The sequence below is a fragment of the Solanum stenotomum genome, chromosome 5, assembly GCF_019186545.1.
Source record: "Solanum stenotomum isolate F172 chromosome 5, ASM1918654v1, whole genome shotgun sequence".
NCBI classification, from domain to species: Eukaryota; Viridiplantae; Streptophyta; class Magnoliopsida; order Solanales; family Solanaceae; genus Solanum; species Solanum stenotomum.
Window position 1 is genome coordinate 5483287 of NC_064286.1, and position 20573 is coordinate 5503859.

Sequence of the window (20573 nt, forward strand, 5' to 3'; positions counted from 1 at the left end):
TATTACTCCACTTATGTAACAATGCTAACAATCATAATCAAGCACAAAAGTAGGGTGATGATAACAATTCAACACACATGCTACGCAATTACAAGATCTTAATTATTCTTATTAGTATTTGGTTTTGTTGATTAATAGTTTGATTGAACAAGTTTTTAAGTAGTAAAAAATGCTTATTTTAAAAAAAGAAAAGAAAAAATAGGAGTGAAGTAATTCTTCAAAAGCTAAAAAAGAACCTTTGAAATTTTAATTAAGTACATATTGTTGCTTTTATATTAATATAAAAGTGTTTTTCAAATTAATTAGCCAGTTCAAGAAAATAAAGTGTTATCAAGAGAAGTCCCTCCCACCTAACTCGTCTTGACGATCAAATGAGTTTTTTGGTTGATATGTACTCCCCTCCTCCTTTTATGGTAAAGCTAATAGCCCCAAAATATCTATACTAAAATCTTGGTGTTCAATTCTCATGAAGTCTATTTTTCAAAAGTGAAGTTCCCTAAATATATAGCCAAAAAATATCTTTTTCTTCTTGAAAAGTATTTTCTTATATTATTTTTTAAAAGAATTTCATGTTGGTCCAAAAAAAACTTATGGCTGACTTAAACCTCATATGGTCCCGGCGGGGCTCGAACCCGCGACCTTCGGCTCATAAGACCAACGCTCTAACCAACTGAGCTACGGGACCACTTTATTTAATAATTAAACATTTTAATATCTGATCGTTTAATATCTCAATAGATTTGTCCAAATGTTTACTAAACTATTTATTTCTATCATGTTCTACATAATAAATTAGTTTAGTGTTTAGAAACTCTAAACTTTTCTAATTCCCTCTTAAAGATTTGTTACCGTCCTTGAGTATACTTAAATGAAAAAAAAACAAATAGATTTTTGTTGTATCTCATATAAAATATAAAATATTAAATCATAACGAAGAAAGGAGGGAGAGAAAAACATATTGATTAGTGACTATGAAACCCCAATTCTTTCTTGGAGGAGACACGAAAGGCCCCTGCATTTCCATCCTTGGATAGATATAGTGGAAGGACAAAGCTTTTGATATTTTTCATGTTGTCAAAGAGTTGAACAATGAATTTTTCGTGTTCATAACTTAGTTTTATGGCGAATTCATAATCGAATTGATCAGGTCGAATAAAGTTACACCTAATACTACAATTTTCAGTGTGCGTATCCTTGAGCGATCCATGATTAATTATTAATTAATATATAACTCAAATTGGTTCAGTATAACAATGCAGGTAAGTTTTTACTGATATTATCATATACTAAAAAAAAGTTCAACGGTATCTACGCACACTTAAAACAGTTCAAATACAGAGCTTACTAAAACGACGATGACAATAAATTAAATAAATTATGTCACAAATTAACAACAAAACGATGTCTTCCAAATAAAAATCAAATCAAATACTACAAAATCTCCATTAAAATCATTTTTGTAACTAAAGTTCGTTTTTTCGTTTCCTTTGCTACCAAACATTGACCGGAGTAAGGGCGCAAACTGCTGGTAATTGTGAGAGTATCTTGAGAAAGATCAGCTTCCGACTGCCACATTAGAATTGACAGTCTATATATCATCACGTGTACAGGGGATCAACTACGTTTCCGAATCCATAAATCATCTGACTACTTCTCAAAAATGCATCTCTAAGACGAAACCGATGTCTCTGCATCTTTTCAGTTCACAGGGAAGTCTTAACATATCACACTGAGGCGGATCTGGGTTAGTGATATCCCCCCCTTCCTCTTCCCCTTCCACGAAAACCCCTTCCTCTGCCTCTACCTCTTGAACTCCTCCCTCCATATGATAGTCCTTGAAAAGCTCTATCAACGAGCTGGTTCTGCATGCTACCACCTCCCCGACCCTTCTTTGGTCCAGAACTACTGGAACCATTAATAGCACCAGCAGGTCGTTTTACTCTGAGGATAAAGAAAGGGACAAAACTAAGGTAAGATGAGAAAGTATATGAAAAGGTAGGAAGTGACCGTCCTAAAAGAACATAAACCTCTGCTAAATCTTCCAATATTGAATGAAATTTTGAGTAAATAACCAACAATAACAGTCGGCAAATAACAAATGACGGGTAAATCAAAAAAAGCTTAGAGTTCAAACAATTAACACTCGAGACCTAAAAGCATCTTGGGATGATAGACAAACAGTAAGCCAAGAAGACCTTTCTTTTTGTACTAGGTTATGTCTTGGGTCATGGTTTTTGTGCTATATTAAAATAGTGCTAGAATAGTTTAGCATGACACCAAAATCATATACAAATGTAAAATGATATCAGATGATTGAATTACTTAAAAGCGAGCATCAAAGTGGCTACAAAGAAAAATAGAATTCCATAATAACTAGAGGCTTATTCTGGGGATAGCAGTTAGCTTTTCTGACCACCGATAAATGTGTTAAAACTGCAAATCAATCAGAATGAAACACTATGCATGGGCTGAAGGAAGACAGCTTTCATATGTAACTTGCCTATTATAAATGAAACCTGGTTTGAGTTGTATCACTATAAGTATTGATTGAATCCAAATCAATGTTATTACTAAAGCAGGGGTGGGGGGTTTATACTCGACATCTCATTTCACTAATGTGATATATATTATATATCACTTTGCATCCAGTTAATAATCCATGCAACTATATTAATTATGAGACCAGATTAGTCAGATAAACTAGTGTAACCACACCCTCTTTCTGTTTAGTAGTTCAAACAATAACATACCCAGTTGAAGTTGCAGTCGTTGGTGTTGTAGATTTCACAACTTCCTTCCAAGAAAGGTTGATTTTTTTGTCCCCGATGAATGAAGGTGTTTTTGCATGTAATGGCTGAGTAATCATAGATAACAGTTGATTCAAGACAGTCTCGCATAAGCAAATTCAAAATGTATTTCTATATCTTAAAATTCAGTTTAATTACCTGTGCCATAGACAGTATATTATTGCAAGTCCTCAGCCCTGTAGTAGTATTCTGCTTTTGAGCCTTCTGCAGAACCCAAAAGATTTTACTGCTCAAATAGTGCATCATTAAGTCGCATTTTAAAAACATTTTGATAGAACCTGGAGAATGCACTCACGATTTTTTCCTTTTCTTCATCAGATTTAGCAGCAGCAAATGCTTTATTGTGCTCCACCATCCCTTGAGTTAATTTCTTAATGGTAGCCCTAGCAAGCTCTTCAACACAGTTTAACCTGAATCAAATACCAAAGAAGATAAGTGAATTCAAGACTTGAAGGAATGCAAGCACAGTAGGGGTGTCAAATAAGCGGGTTGAGCTGAGTTTTGACGGATAAAAACAGGTTGTGTTAAGAAATGGATAGGTCAATAACCCACCCAAAGGTTACTTCGGCTGAAATGAGTTGGGTCAAGTGGGCTAAAACAATAGGTCATAGCCCAGCTGTTCCCAAGTTTTAATTTCTTTGATTTCTTATATAACTACACCTCAATCCAATATAAGTTGGGATCGGTTATATGAGTCTCCACCTTTTCATTTAAGCTCATGAATCAATTTGAGCTACATATCAGCCCAACTTTTAACTTTTGGATGAGCTGCTGGGTGGGTCAAAACGGGTTGAATTAATAAACGGGCGGAACATATTTTCATGGGCTAATTTTTATTTTGCCACACCTAAAGCACATCAAGTTAGCTGGCCCGGACACCACGGTTAACAAAAAAAGAAAAGAAAAAAAAAGCACAGTAAATTAAAAGGATAAGTGCTTCCAACATGGGAGTTTGACATAATCATTGACACCACCCAATCAGTGAACTGCACACCTATAGCCTACCACAGTTAGCAAGGTTCCGATAGCTTGCTTAGGGAAAAAGTACAGTCCAGTAATTACGTCTTTCCTCTTCTAGGATTATATATATTTATTGGGAATATTGGTTTTATATACTTTTTCAATTGTGTTTATGATACTATAGCAGATCAATGAAAAGGAAAAATAATGGAAGCATACATAATGATTGATTTAGCATAGAAATTGACAGAAACCTCTAGGACCCCTCTCTCTCCACTCATCTCGTTCTCTCTCACTCCCCACCCCACCCCCCACCCACTGCACACACCCCCTCCCCACCCACCCCAAAAGAAAACACAAACAAACAAAGAGCTTCTTCACCATTCTTTAAGGTATGTGCTCCAGCTTTGCCCACTCCTCTTTTCCTCCCAATCCTCAACTGGTGCTCCTCTTTTTCCTAGGCCATTGCTAGTCTCATCGTCGTCCTCTTTTTCCTCCCACACTTGCTAGAACCAATTTGAATAGAAAAAATATTGTGCATTCCTCTCTTTTCCCGGTGTCATTGCTAGTATTATCTATTCCTTTTTGCACCCTGCACCTCCAACCTATGTTGCTCGGACTCCTTAAAAATGCCTCCGGGTACTTATTGGATCCTCAAAAGTAGTGCATTTTTAAAGGTATCAACACGGGTGCGGCACTAATTTTGGAGAGTCCAAGCAGCATAGCCCCAATAACTATGAGCACTACCTGGAATGCATGTCTTCAATTACGAATAAGCTCTTTAGAGCAAGACAAAACACAAACTATGATCAAGCTTTTTTCAGTAAGTGATTTCTTCCTGGGCTGATTGATAACTAACAAAATCACTATAATCTACTGCAGTTGAACCACCTTTCTCAATATTGTGAGGTCTAACTATCAAAAGTCAAAGATAACCTTACTTAAGATGGCCTACATTTTAACATTATGACCACTTAGACCTGAGAAGTTTTGATTATTACTCTATCCTGGCAGAATATTCCTACTTTCCATGCAGCAACCAATGCATACAACTTTGCTAATAGGCAAAATTAGTGCGCATTTGACTCGGTAAAAAAGAAAAAAAAAATCAAGAACATTATAATTTTTTTTTTAATGTTAACTTTAATATTCCAAGAACATTATTTGACATATGCACTCGGTGCGGGATGAGATATTCCAGATCAAAAATTTAGAAAAAAATTTAACTAACAAATTACCTCTCTGTGAACTCTTTGTAATTCTCCGAGAAGTCTTCCCCAAGCCTATCAGATGGCTGTCCAGTCACAATCTTGTAACCACATAAGCTATTGGTGGCATTTGGCGCCTATCCGACAACAAATAAGTGGTGAGAACTCAATGTGCAGATACACAATATGTATCCAAGAGAAAGACGTACCTTGTGAGCTAAATGGTGAAAAGTATACAGCAAACACTCAACATAAGTAAAGTTCATCTCTTCTCCCGCTTTTCGACGAGGCATATATTTCTAAAAGAGAATAAAAAGTTTCATAAGGAAAATGATTAACTGCAAAGGTTTATCTTTCAAATAGTTCAAACTCAAAAGTTCACCTTGTTCATGGAACAATATAAGGTAGAGTTAATATATATATGGATCTAGCAGTAACATTTAGAATATATAGAGGTTAATCAACCCTACAATTTTCTGCATGTATAAAGATGCCTCTAACCAGAACTGAGGAAAACTAAATACTTGCCTTCAATAGTTGAACAACAGAGGGAAGGATCTGTCTCGAATCTTGAGGAATTGTATAGGGTGCACTCTCTGCAAGGTTTTTGAGCAGGTCAACCTTCCGTTCTTCAGGAAGCTGATGACAAAAATAGGTTAGAACAATTGTTTGAACTACCAAAAGAACAAATTAATATCCACAACAACAAAGAAAGATTTTTTTTTTTATAATTTTTCTTTGACAAATTAGCTTCTTATTTGAAACAATACTAGATAAATATGTTTTAAACACTTAAATTATACCCAATGCGATAGCTACATTTCATAGCAGATAAGGGAACCAAATAAGTATTATGCTACAATACAAGGAATTCAGGTATTACCTTGTCAAATACTGGGAATATATGTTTATTCAAATAATTTAGAAATTTGCTATTTGAGGCACCCCTCTGCATGAAACATAGAAACCGTTAGGCATGATAATTTGTATTAAGCACTGAAAAAGTAATGAAGTACTTAAAAATAAGGACAAACCTCGAAAAATGGAATAGCCATAAACAAACAGGCTATCAATCGATTGATGTGGTCTCCGTCTGAAACCTGCAATTTTAAACAATTCAGATGAAGGAATTCTTTAGCTGCCTGCAGATTAACAAGCGGACAGATGGTACAGAAGTTTACCAGACAAGAAGTTTGGACTCACAGGGAAAGAAGACGGAGAACATAGAGCAGAAATCTAATTCATTCCGGACGGCATATGATTTCTATTGATACAGGTGATGTACGAATTACAACGTACACCACATTTAGTATACCAATTTTAGTAATCCAAAAAAATTCAGAGGTTTCATTCATGTAGTGCTTTAAGTGCTACACGCCAAGAAAGCAGATACAGAGTGAAACCTCTATGCTAAAGTTTTCATGTATTAAGGTTTAGATCAGTTCTATTATAAAGGGTTTCAAACAGATTTGTTCAGCTCCAAGGCTTTTGGGAATTCGTACTAGTTTGGTTGATTTAATGTGTGAAATCCGGGACAGAAGTTACCCAATGTGTTGAGTTTATGGGTTTCAATCCAATGACAGATTGTAAAACTTTTCACCCTGGGATGAAATTGCTAATATGAAAACCAACTAAACTGCAGTGAAAAGTTTTTATCATCCAACTGTTGGTTCTAAAGATGAGGATAATTAATACTTTCAGTAACTAAGGGAAATACATTAGTAGACAACCAACCAACCACCCCAGTGTGATGCTTTTTGACTGCGAGAACAACAGGAAACCAGAAATTTCTACAACATTCTAAAATGAAATAGACACTTACATTGAATTGTGCATCTAAATCAGCTTGTCCTGAAATGATCTCAATCAGTTCTTGCACACGCTCTTGAGGAGCTTTATTTCCAAATATGCTCAAACTTCTCAAAAAATCCATGAACATCTTAAATTCACCTCCTGTCACATCTTGTAGGCTCTGCAATAGATGCAATTAATCTTCTCACATTCTCATTGAAGAGCGTCGAGAAAATACAGAATTTAGCATCTAGGAATTTTTCCTCATTGGTATTACAGGTATCTCCATATTCTAGGAGAGAACAATCAAATAGTATGTAGACTCTACAAGATATCACAGGTAATGGCAGAATATCGAAGAAGCAAAGCTTCTGAAATGCAAGTCAAAATACTTAACAAATCTCCTCATTAACTCCCTACAGGACAGAAAGAACAGGAGTAGAATATCTAACTACCTTCTTTATCAGATCGGTTATGTGCCTCTCCATTTTTTCTGGAGGCTTGAGGAGCTCAGCTTTTAGAGGAAATACCTGTAGACAAAATCATATAGCCAATTAGAATACATAAGACTTATAAATGGGTATATTAACAGCTTCCGCAGAGAGAATGTTGACCTTATTACCTTGTCTTTAATAAAAACTAAGGTCCTTTCACGGAGATTGTCATCCGACATCTGCTCATCAATAGTCTCAATGTGTTTAAAAAGAGCTGTCAATGAAGCTACAGGAACAGAAAGAAAGTCAAATTGCCTTAATAACAGAGCAGCAATTCTATCAGAAAAAATTGTCCCAGTTAAAGCATCATGAAAAAATGACGGAAAATGAATTAGCAGAAGGCAAAGCAATGAGTGATTGAAAATTTTCATAGCGAGCATGCTAATTCTACTGCAGAGCATCCTTTCTTGGATTGCTTATCTGTTAACCTTGCAAACCCTTCAGGCATTCTTCTCCCTTCTAAGCCTCTAACCTCCTCTCTTTCTCCCTCTACCTCATCAATGTGTACAATAACAACAACAAACCCAGTGTATGCCCAAAAGCGGGGTCCAGGAAGCGTAGAGTGTACACAGAGCTTATCCATACCTCGAGGAGGTAGAGAGGCTGTTTCCGGAAGATCCTCGGCTCGAAAATAAACTATGAAGAAGCAGGAAAGGATCTCACACCTCTGACTATATGCTGCTCTAACCTCTCTTCAATCTCAAACTTCAAGATTGCATAATGGACTATGGGTTGAATACCATGCAACCTTATGAAGAAGAAGTGTGTACGTAATATATGTATATAAGATTCTTTTTGGCTTGATTGTCGTTATTCTCTTCCTTTACTTAGGGTTTTCTTCTTTCTTCTTCGGAATAAAAGGAACAGCAGTTCAAAAAATTTGCACCCAAGATTCCAAAATTTTCATGAAGATATAGGTTACAGACTCCAAAAAATTGATATGAGAAGCATCCCATACCACTTTTTCACTAATTAAGGACACATCACGGGAATTGGAATCAGAGTTGTAAAAAATAGGCTACATACTAATTCTCATCTAAGCACTATTACAACTGCTCACACAAACATATCATGACATCCATGCCTTACCTTTTAAATTCATAAAAGATGATTTCTTACTTTTCTCGTTTTTTCCCCTCTTTTGATGAAGTGGATTTCATAGATTGTATTTTAATCCAGATAATTATGGGGATAAGATGATGCTAAATTTCAAGCAAAACAACTTGCATAGTACTTTAGGCTGTTGTCAGAGGCTTGTTTGAAGTGAGCTTAAACCCTGAAGTTAGGTGCAACATAGGAAGAGTGCTTCGCCTCACCTACACAGTGGTTTATCATTTACTTTAGGCACCAAGCTGCTAAGGCTTACATCTCATTAACAATGGCAATGTTCGGAAGAAGGCAGAACTACATATCAACTATTTCACCTAATTATACTTTTTTCAATTCTTTTGTCCAAATAATTATCGTGTGTTCATGTAAAGGGGGTTTTCAGTACTACTACCTAAGTACTGGTCTATAATACAAAGTTGTTACCTATTCAAAAAAAAAAATTATTGTGTGTTCATTGTTAATACTTACTATTCCTTTATTAGGGGTATTCCTTCAAGATATAGAAGGAAAATGTCTTCTCAGTTTGTACAATTTTTGGTACCTCGGTATGTGTTGTTAATTATCTTCACTTTCTTATCAAAAAAGTTGTTATGATTTACATGTTATTTTGGGGAGTTCTCAACATTTGCGCTTTCTACATTAAAGCAATAAAGCCTGCACTTTATGCTTAAAATTCCATTAGAATTTAATACTTTTTTAGTTTTCATGTTGGTACCCTTAGCATACGGAAAGGATCTTTAATCCATCTGCTTTTACAAATGATCCCCAGCTAGAGAAAGTGTCTTAGTTTTGCAGAGAAGCCCCGATATACACGTGAATACAAGAAAATGGATGACTCACAAAAGGGCATGGCTTTTAAGAATGACATCCAATCATCTAGACTTACAGAGACCTCGTGGGTGCACCAAGGTTGACTCAAAACCAAAGATAAAGCCCTTTGTTCTGGATCTTTAGGGAAGGATCGATTCACGGGGAGATATATATATATTCAGCTCATTAAAGGGAGGCTGAAACCTTAGAGTTCAATGGAAGAGAGAACTTCAATCTCTTCAGCTTCCAAACGGACTATAGCTTAACCTAATCCTTATGAAGCTATGAAACATAAATCATATTCTAGAATAATAATGAAAACTACTAAAATATAATTAACCAACAAATAAATCTACTTTAAAATATAATTAAATACTTAATTAATTGACTTCCCCGCATCCACAACACCCTCTGGCCACCATATCAAAAGTTTATCAAAGGAGGGAAAAAGACGAGTCATCTAGGGTACAAATTCATTTCTGGTAATTTTTTAATAACAGTAAGGTAAAAATTCATTCTCTAGTCCTTCAAATGCTCTTTATTCCTTTCAACACAAAGTACCCACATAACTACATCCCTGCGGAGATCTTCCTCCTTTTGAAAGCACAAATGTGCACTACGTCCTTCAGCATTGTCGTACTGAAGTATAAATATTTGTCTGTAGCTGACATATCCACCTAGCTAACACTTAAGCTCTTATTTAAGCTAATTATAAATTTGGACAAAAACATATTTCCTAGAAGGATTTAATCAATAAAATTCCTATCTCAGATAAGTGTAATAAAAAGATGCATTTTAATATGGCATACCTATGGCTGCAAAATCCTGGAACTAGTGGCTTAATCAAGGTATATATAATAGAACAATGGTAAACAGTTGCCCAGGTATTGACCGGAAGAGCATGCTTGTTAATGCCTATGGTGCATCAAATGCAACATATAATGTGCACTGCAGCAATAAATTTGCTGATTTATTCCAATGTAGCCAACGAAACATTGTTAAGTGACTCACAAGGGATGAGTTGCTAGTCTTCTTATATGGTTTTGGGCAATCTCACTTCACACTTCATGAGCCAGCTTTTGGGGTTGATTCGGCTCAAGGTTCAATTTCTTCACACAGTATAGATCCATCCTTATTATTGGTTCAGGCAATGTTGCGCCCCCATGTTATCATCACCATGCTCCAAATGTCAAAATCTGGGCTTGCAGGGGTGTAAGTGTCCTACAGTGGATGAGGGATGGGATGTTTGTCTCCTTGAACGATCTTAACAATCCTCACCGCATAAGATAGCTTATAGGATTAAGCTGGGCCCAAGGTCCATTTTCTTCACACAACAAATGTTCAAGGTTATGGCATTTTACAGAGAAAGTTAAAGACAATACACCTACCAAGGCACTATACAAGAAACACTGAAACAGTGGTACCAAACAAAACATCCATTATTTTCGTAGACCAGGCTTTAATGCATCTATTGTTCTACCGTTTTGCTAAGAGAGTGGTACCAGGAAACATGAAATAGCATCCACCAGAAGAAAGAAAGTGCAGTTTGATAAGTAAGTTGAATTTAGTTACAGAAAAAACCTATGTGCATTGGTTTCAATGTCAGTGGGAAAGAATCTACATACCTTCTACATCTTGCCTTAACAAGGACAAAAGGGCTTTGTTTACTGCATCACGTTCCACATTTTCCTCTGGAAGAATAGAAAGATAGAGAAGTCAGGATCACATATCTTTCCTCATAATCAACATTTCTTGATGGAAAGACCAAGAGATTTCTATACCAGCAGTCAGGAGTTGAACAAGTATGTCAACAATTTTCGAAAGATGCTCGGGTGTGTCTTTGCAAAAAAGAGGAAGTCCACGAATGGCTTGCACTCGAACCTGCAAGCAGTAATTGGTCAAACAAAGCTCAAAGGTCCCATCAAGAGACATCAACATTACAAACTTCTAGTCTCATTTATGCCGTAAGTACTGTTAAGAGAAGTCCTTTCTTTTTTATCTGTAAGCTGTGAAGAGAAACTTATATCATGCAGTCAAAATGTTTATAGGAACTCCATTACAAATAAGATATTTAAACATGTTAAAAGCAGTAAAGCAAGACAGAAAGAAAAACCGAATAGAAACTGCAGAAAATTGAGACCTAGAAAGAAAATAATAATTACAAATGAAACCGAATTCTTGTATGTAATCAAGAAACAGAGAAATTCCCGAATGTAAAATAGGTAACAGACAGAATAAGGTCAATCTCATCACAACCTTTTCGTCATTACCTACCTATTTTCTAACCTAAAAATGAAATTGATTAAGATCAAGAAATACAGGGTTTCTTTCTATTTTATTACGGTGGTGTTCGGGCTTAGCTTACGCTTACCTCAATTATGTACCTGGTGAAAAGAGTACTGGTCTTTCCTCTCTCTTTATGTTTGTATTGAACTTCTACGGGATAAATTTTCTTAACTTATGTACCTTATCTTTCCACTTAAGCACAAAAATTAAGACAACAGGGATAGAACACAACAATAAACTTGCGGTATAAATATACACGTAGGATGGCTGTGAAAAAGCAATTATCACAATGTAATGTTTTATTTTTTTCCCTACTACTTTTCATATTCTCGAGCCGGCAAACAACTATCTTCATTTCTAAAGTTCAATCATGAATTGATACTCCCAAATCCCAACATACAGTAAAAATATTCAGTTCCCAAATCATATGATTCATTAACTTCATTTTTATGAAGCAATTGAACACACCAATCGCTGCTTGTCGACAAAAAATAAGAAATAGAACGCTTACTGAAATGGCCAACTAAAAAAGAAAGAAAGAAATTTACAAATAAGCACATTTCAATTAACTCTACTTGATGTTGATATGGATAGTGATAGTGAAAGTGCCTCCTAGAGTAGCTTGTCTCGGTTGGGCTGCATTTAATGAGGCTTGTGTTTCTGAGGAGAATTTGATACATAAGTGTAACTCATTATATAATATATGCTACATGTGTGGAGCAGAACCTGACTCAGTCAGCCACCTTTTTATGCATTTTCCGGTCGCCTGACAGCTTTGAAGATATGGAAAGAGAGAAAACATAGATGCTTTAAAGAAAGAAGGATGACAAATTTGACAATTCAGTAACTAAAAGGGCTTGTCTCCATCTTTTGTATTGTTGGAATAAAACTGATGTTGTGAACAAGATGAAATGTTAGATTTTTTGAGCTCCCTGCATAGCTAAACGGATGCTTTTTGTGTATATATTCTGGTAATATGAACTATTTTAGTGCTTGTAGTAATAAAATACCTTAGATTTTCTAAATTAAAAAATCTACTTGAACCAATTTAAAGGAAATAACTATTTTCCTCATCCACCTCCAGCAATATGAATACTTTCTTAAGTCAGTCCTAGTTGCTATTTGCTACCTAAGCTAGTCCCACGCAACTTTGGCATCAAGAACAGATTAAGAATAGACAAACCTACTACAAATAATCTCAGTTAAAAACTGCAAGACAATTCACATCTCTCGCACCTATTCTTGTGTCTCAGTAGTATTTGACATGTCATGTGATAATGCCTAAAAGTTCCATTATTCGGAAAAAAACTCACTAAGGAAGAACAACAAATCGACCTTATCATAATTTAATAATCATAAGAAAAAGAAACAAGCTGATTAATTAGAAACGAAATAGAGAATATTAGCATGAGACCAGGATGACAGACACAAATGGAGAAAGGTCCAAATTGATATTAAAAGGAATTTTTTTTAAAAAGGCAAATACAAAAGACTGACCCCAAGTTCCTCAGCTTCACAGAAATCCAGCTGAGCATCTACAGCACGGACTGATAAACTAGGAAAATACTTGAAGAATCTGGGGATTAGCTGAGCTGCTAATTGCATAGCTTTAACACTGCTGCTCTTCGCTGCCTTAATTATATTCTCATAGTCCTCCACATTCTACACCAAATAATTGCACAGTTCAATCAAAATTAGCTGAAATTATTCTGAAAAAAAATATATAAAAACTTGATTCTATCCACCGCAGTTCAACAAACTTAGCCTAAACTACTCGAAAAAACATAAATTTGGTTGAATAAGCAACATGCTTCCCTTCACAGTCTTAATTTATATTCATAGTCCTCCACATTATACACTAAATAATTCCACAGTCCAATCAAACTTATCTGAAACTATTCAAAAATATATATATAAACTTGATACAGTACACCACAGTTCAATCAAATTTAGCTGAAACTACTAGAAAAAATATACAAACTTGACTCAATACACCACATGCTGTTCTTCACTACGTCAATTACATTCTCACAATCATCCACATTATACACCAAATAATGCCACAGATCAATCAAACTTAGCTGAAACTATCCAAAAATAATATAGAAATTTGACTCAATACACCATAGTTCAATCAAACTAAAACTATTCGAACAAAATATTTAAAAAATGGATTCAGTACACCACAGTTCAATCAAACTAAACTTGACTGAATACACCACAGTTCACTCAAACTTAGCTGAAACTTGTCAAAAAATTAAAAAAATACAAATTTCATTCAATACACCGCTGTTCAATCAAACTAAACTAAAACCACTACGCATAAATTTGACTCAATAAACCACAATTCAATAAAAATTATCTCAATTCCGAAAAAAAAAATGCAGATTCAATTCAAATTCGAACCCTAGAACGGGAAACTGAAAAGGTAAATTGAGTTTTTACGTACCTGAGACTTGTCTTTAGCCTCGTTGAGGCGTTCGCCGTACTCGTAAAGTTTCTCGATAATGGCCTCGTCCGATGACTCCGCCATTGCTAAGCTTGTAAGTTTAAGCAGTAGAGACAGTAGAAGTGAAGGGAAATGAGACTTGGGCTGACAAACGGGTTTCAGATTAGTGAGAAAAGAAACGGATATATACACACAAGAGAATAAAAAAGGCCAAATTAGGGAACAATGTTTATTTTTATTAAGATTAAAACGTGTGAATATTAAAAATATGTATTAATGTTTTAGATATTGAATACAGATATATCTAAACCGTAACATATTGCATTAAGATCTAAATATTAAATAATCAAGATTGAGGATGGTGTTGGATAATGGTTACTAATGGTTGTTGTTGTTTGTTGGCAGTTGGATGATAGTGATATCTAATGGGGGTGGCGAATGATGATGATGCTTGACTATATATAGTTGTTATTGATGATGGTGGTGATTGATAGTTGATAGTGATGATTGTAAATAGTAGTTTGCGATGGTGACGATTAATTATAGTGATTGACAATAATAGTAGTCGTGGTTGAAGATGGTGATAGTTGTCGATGATGGGCGGCGAACAGAGACAAACACAAGATTTAAAGATAAAGTAGCTCCTTGTCTAGGCTCGAACTCGCAGTGATGCAAGATATACAATCATAGCTTCAACCAGTAGTGTACCCAAATAGATCTAATTATGAGAGTGCATAATTAAATATATCATCCTTTCTTAGATTATCTATACACATATATACAAAAATAAAATAAAATTACCAAATCCACGTACACCCTCACGCTACCAGGTGGGTCTGCCTCTAGCGGCGATACACTAGTTGATAATGATGAGGAATAGTAGCGATGATTGGTGAATGAATGTAGAAATCTTTGAATAATATAATTGTTGCTATATTATATTTAGCGGTTATAATATAATATGAATATTTATAATTAACACTTTATATAAACGTTGCTAAAGACTTTAGCGACTTAGATGCAATAATATTAACTCAATTGACGTTAAATGTTTTTGCGATAATAAATATTGTCACTATATATATATTGCCACTGAATGTCGCATTTGCTTATTATAGTGTTTACATCATTAGTGTATTACTTTTTACGCTATCAAGTCACTTAAAAAAAATAAAAAATTGACCAAATCCATCAGTTGCCCTCTAAAGTTGGCAACAAATTTCACTTAGACACCTCAACTAAGCGATGTTCATTTTAGACACCTCATATAGTGTCCCGTTATATTATTTTGACACTTTTTTTTTACAATAAACAAAAAACTGAAGGAGAGTGTAATACTCGTTGATGACATATGCAAACAACCAATTAAATGATTACCTGTGTTATTTTCACTTAAAAAATATTTTAAAATCTATTTAGTAAATAAAATAAAATTATTATTCTAAAAAAAATCTCTTTTTTCATTACACTCAAAATCTCTTTTATGCATTTTTTAAAAAATTTATTCTTTTCTTTTACTATTTTTCATATTTATTCTTCTTCTTTCTATTTAGTGTTGTTTTTTGGGAAGAAAAGAGGGAGAGGAAGAAAGAAAGAGAGAATTAATATGAAATATGGGTGTTGGTATCCATTTTCCCCGCAAAAAAGTGGAGGGAGGTGATGGTAGATTTAGAAAAGTAATACAATGAAGTAGAAGAAGAAAAATGACTTAAAAACAAATTTGAATAAAAAATTCGACCTCCATTGAAGGAATTTAAGCTTGACAAAATGGCGGGAAGTGGTGGCTTGAAAAATGGAGAAGAAGAAGAGAAAACAAAATAAAAAATGGCTAAATTAACCTTTCACGCGCTATTGTTGAGTGTATCACACTCATTTTGACATGTCAACAAAAAGTATCAAAATGACACAACAGGACCCTACATGAGGTGTCTAAAATGAACATCGCCTAGTTGAGGTGTCTAAGTGAAACTTGGAGCCAACTTTAGGGGGCCACCAATGGGTTTGGCCTAAAAAATTTCTTAAATACATAACTTAAGATATCATAGTCTCTAAAATTCTTACCATTTAATTTTTTTTTACAAAAATCCCCTCTTGGATACTTCCCTATACTGGTATACCCTCTCGGGTACATTCCTATACCCTCTCAGATACATCTCTCCCATTAAATAATGAATCATTTGCAATGTATCGAACAACCAAGAAATGTATCCGAGAGAAATGAAAATTCAAAATTATTGTAATTGAGGAAACTTTCGAAAGAAGATGTAATTAACCCCTGATGTATGAGATTTCTGTAGTTTTTCCTAAAAAAAATAATACAAATAAACCTTTTTTTTAATGCAAAACTTCTTTATTAAGGTTAAAAATAAGATAAATAACATGCTACAACAATTAAAAATAACCTCATAATATAAAAGTTTCTCTTATACTGATATTACATATAACTTAAAACTATTTGGTGATGGAATCAATAGTTGGCTGAAATGTTTGAGAAATAAGATAATATGTCTTCTCAGTTGGATGAATTGAATCCCAAAAAACATACTTTGATGCATTTTTGCAGACATATGAACTTGGGTTGCACAAAAATGCACCTTCCAATAAGCCAGTTCCACAGCAGCCATAGTTAGCCTTTTCAAAATCTATCATAAAAAAAATTAAAAAAAATAAAAAGTATTTATAGAGCTGAGAATCTATCGAAAACAGTCATTCAAGATCCCAAGATAGGCACAGTCTATCACTTATGAAATTATACTGAGTATATATGTTATTGTTGTAATTAAAAATATTTATATTGTAATGGACAAAGCGTTAACATCAAATTATATTAACTTACTACAAATTATTAATGATAAAACTAAAATAAGATTGTGTATTAATTAATAATGATTTAGTGATTATAATGCATGAATGAACGCACACATGTTAGTTGTTATGTATTCATTATTAGATTTGTGAAAATAAGTTTTTAAGTTTCCATATCAAAATTAGAATTATTCAAAAGGAATCACCACACACTAGTAAGTTAAGTTATTGCCACTTGATCAGAAAGTCACGGGTTCATAAGGTGTTAAGAGTAAGACTACCTACAGAAAATCAATCTATGACCCGACTCTTCTCGTATTCCACACATAAGAATTAGAATATACTCACCATATTTGTGGCCTACAATCATGTCCATCAATGGTCCATAGATATCTAAATAAGCAAATCTTGAACCCAAATTTGCAAACTTAATTTGCATGTCATTTAACTTATTTTGAAGCTTGGAATTGTAGTCTCTAGCAATGGAAGAGTAGAACTCAATGCAATTTCTCTTTGAAAATGCATTATCAGAGTGAAGGGTGATGACAATTGGTAAACAACCCATTGGTGGTAGACCTACCATGCCAATTCTCCTAGCCCCTTGATCCACCAATTTCTACACAAAATTAAACCAAAGAAAAGAAAAATCATTGACATTCTTTGTGGAACAAATTAATAAAAATATAATGATCTAACATAAAAGACTTTTGAAATTTGTACTCTGAAATAAGTCTCATTTTGTGTGGCTATAAATCATCTCATTAAAGATAAAATGAGATATTTTTTGTTGATAATTACTTATCAATATGGAAATGTGATATTATTTTCCAGACATGCTAAAAAAAAGCGTATCACATAAATTGGGATAAATTAAGTAATGAATTGTGTAACACAACAAACTAAGACCCTGTATTTATTTGAAATAGTGGTAGTTTAAAAAAATCACAAATATAATGAAGTTTGAGATTTTATTGCAGATACGTACACTAATTATTCATGTGGATATATATATACACACACTTAGACAGAGATAATGTATATGTGCGGATACATGTACACTTATTAATCATGTGATATAATGTAATTCACTATTGTTATATGCGCGGATACAATGTATTCCGCTATAGAGATATTATATACACATGATACACTTATTTATGCACGCAAATATAATATATTTTACTATTATTATGCACACAACGACAATATATTTCACAACGTTTTAAAATCAAAATGCTGCTACGTTTCGTAATCAAGCAAATAAAATTCTCGTAATTAGGAGCAAATTAATTAATTTCTCTTTTTTATACTAACAAGTAAGATTGACCTCCAATAATAATATTAGAAAACTTCTTAATTACATCAAGTCTGATATGATAATCTGGAAGACAACATAAGAACTTACTATCAACAATAAAATCACACCAATCGTATAAAATATTTTAAAATTATATATTGTCAGTGTATATAACTTAATCTTTTTCCGTATTCATAGGAGAAAAATTCTTGAAGTTGGTAACCAACCTGGAGGAAGAGTTGAACATGTTGTAACAAGAAGTCAGTGTAGGTTGAGAGTGTGTAGCTTTTACTACGAATTGGAAGTGTGTTGTAATTGACAACATAGTCATTTGTGCCTGCACTAATAATGAACAATGCTTCTTTTATCAAATTTTGTGTTTGCTCTTTCCCAATTGCTGCCTCCATTTTCTCTTGATACTCCTTGAAATATTCTATTTGCTTTGATAATGAGATCACAGCCTGTATGTATTTCCACAAAAAAGAAAAAATCGTAAAAAAATTATATAATCTAGATAAATACTATGTAATGTAGCGGATGAAGGTAGGGGTTGTGGGATTTGTTGGTGTGTCAAAGAGTGAGAATGACACAATTAATATGCAATGTCAGTTGTGGAATTTGTTTTTTAATAACTTCTTAATATTTTCCCTAGAAACGATGTTTTTCAAAAAGTTTGACCAACGGAACATGAAAAAAATATGTTTTCTACACATCCTCAAAATTTATGGTGAGGGTTCGAATCTCACTATATTTCCATCCCATAAAGAGAAATGATGAAAGAGTATAGGATTAATGAGAATCAGATGAGTATTAGATGGTGGAGTAGTAAGTAGTCCTTCAAACGTAATTAACCAAGAGGTCTCGGGTTCGAGTCTCCTTGGTACGGAGTCGCCTTTGTTAGGGAGCATTTTACCCCAATGTGAAACTTTCCGGCGTAAATCCGGATTTAGTCAGACTGTAATGTGGATACCAAACACCGGGTGGGAAACCCAAGAGATCTTGGGTTCGAGTCGCCTTTATTAGGGAGCGCTTAACCTCCAATGTGGGACTTTCCGGCGTAAATCCGAATTTAGTCAGACTCCAATATGGGTACCAAACACCAGGTAGGAAGCCCAAGAGGTCTCGGGTTCGAGTCCCCTTGGGTATGGAGTCGCCTTTATTAGGGAGCGCTTTACCCCAATGTGGGACTTTCCAGCGTAAATCCGAATTCACTCGGACTCCAATGTGGGTACCAAACACCGGATGAGAAACCAAGAGGTCTTGGGTTCGAGTCCCCTTGGATATGGAGTCACCTTTATTAGGGAGCGCTTTATGGGACTTTCCGACGTGAATCTGGATTTAGTCGAACTCCAATGTGAATACCAAACAGTGGGTGAAAANAATATGGGTACCAAACACCAGGTAGGAAGCCCAAGAGGTCTCGGGTTCGAGTCCCCTTGGGTATGGAGTCGCATTTATTAGGGAGCGCTTTACCCCAATGTGGGACTTTCCGGCGTAAATTCGAATTCACTCGGACTCCAATGTGGGTACCAAATACCGGATGAGAAACCAAGAGGTCTCGGGTTCGAGTCCCCTTGGATATGGAGTCACCTTTATTAGGGAGCGGTTTACCCCCAATATGGGACTTCCCGGTGTGAATCTGGATTTAATCGAACTCCAATGTAGGTACCAAACACCAAGTGAGAAACAAAAAAACAGATGAGTATTAGATAAAATACACTGATTTTTGGTGTAAGGGGATCAAATCCAGTTCCAGCAGATGCAAAACTAACTCCAGTCTTGAGCTCTTCAATACTCAAATTTTGATCCAAATATGGAGGCACATATTCTTTAACACCAACATACCTAGCTGCATTAATCAAACACAAATTTCAAGCACAATGTAGCTTCATATATATATATAGAGAGAGAGGCGGATCTAAGGCGAGTTTTATAGTTAGGTTCTACATTGAACTCATTGCTTTCGGTTTAATTTAGTGGCAAAATCAGATTTTCATTAAGATGATACAGAGTGTCAAGGGCTTCCATGTATAGAGAAAATATGTTTTGTCACATGATCTATACATATAACTATATGACACTTTTGCTGAATCCACCGATTTTAGATTCATGAATTTAAAATGTAAATATATAGTATTTTGCATTGGTTAGTGTCTACAAACTATAACAACAATATATCCAGTATAATTTCACAAGTGAGATCTGAAGATGATTGAAATTATTTTCGGTGATAGAAAAGAAAAAAAAGAATTAATTACCAATGAAATCATTAGCAAGCATTCCATTAGTAAACCTTCCAGTTGGAACATGGTTTAGAAAATCTTTTCCATAAGGTGAGAAATTACTCTTGAAAGGAGTTGATATATAATTATTATTTCCAGGATCAGCTGTTGAATCTCCAAAAATAAAAATGGCAGAAACTAAACTATTCTTCTTAGATTGAGCTTCAATTAATATTGGAGCTTCCAACATGAAGAAAATTAATATAAGAATAATAAAAGAATATAAACCACTCATATTAACAATTAGTGATTTGATCAAGAAAATTTTGGAAAG

The 20573-nt window shown here is 34.5% G+C and overlaps 2 protein-coding genes and 1 non-coding gene across 3 annotated transcripts; all 3 read right to left on the bottom strand.

Annotated features, from left to right (window-relative positions):
• Window positions 1-611: 611 nt before the first annotated feature.
• TRNAI-UAU (transfer RNA isoleucine (anticodon UAU)) lies at window positions 612-685 on the bottom strand. Its single transcript has one exon. It is a non-coding gene; the product is annotated as a tRNA-Ile (tRNA).
• A 685-nt stretch (window positions 686-1370) lies between these two features.
• On the bottom strand, window positions 1371-14094 carry LOC125865376 (apoptosis inhibitor 5-like protein API5). Its single transcript, XM_049545569.1, has 16 exons — window positions 13916-14094; window positions 12964-13128; window positions 10962-11061; window positions 10806-10871; window positions 7389-7486; window positions 7222-7296; window positions 6798-6947; window positions 6010-6075; window positions 5859-5924; window positions 5504-5614; window positions 5185-5274; window positions 5006-5112; window positions 3103-3217; window positions 2946-3011; window positions 2751-2854; window positions 1371-1941 (listed from the first exon to the last, which is right to left on the bottom strand). The coding sequence occupies exons 1-16, from the start codon at window positions 13997-13999 to the stop codon at window positions 1746-1748; spliced, it is 1659 nt and encodes a 552-aa protein (XP_049401526.1). The 5' UTR covers window positions 14000-14094; the 3' UTR covers window positions 1371-1745.
• Window positions 14095-16286: 2192 nt separating this feature from the next.
• Window positions 16287-20573, bottom strand: LOC125865383 (GDSL esterase/lipase At5g45960-like). The gene is made up of 5 exons (XM_049545576.1): window positions 20276-20573; window positions 19736-19866; window positions 18245-18478; window positions 17069-17336; window positions 16287-16557 (listed from the first exon to the last, which is right to left on the bottom strand). Exons 1-5 carry the CDS (start codon window positions 20532-20534, stop codon window positions 16367-16369), a joined length of 1083 nt encoding a protein of 360 aa, XP_049401533.1. The 5' UTR covers window positions 20535-20573; the 3' UTR covers window positions 16287-16366.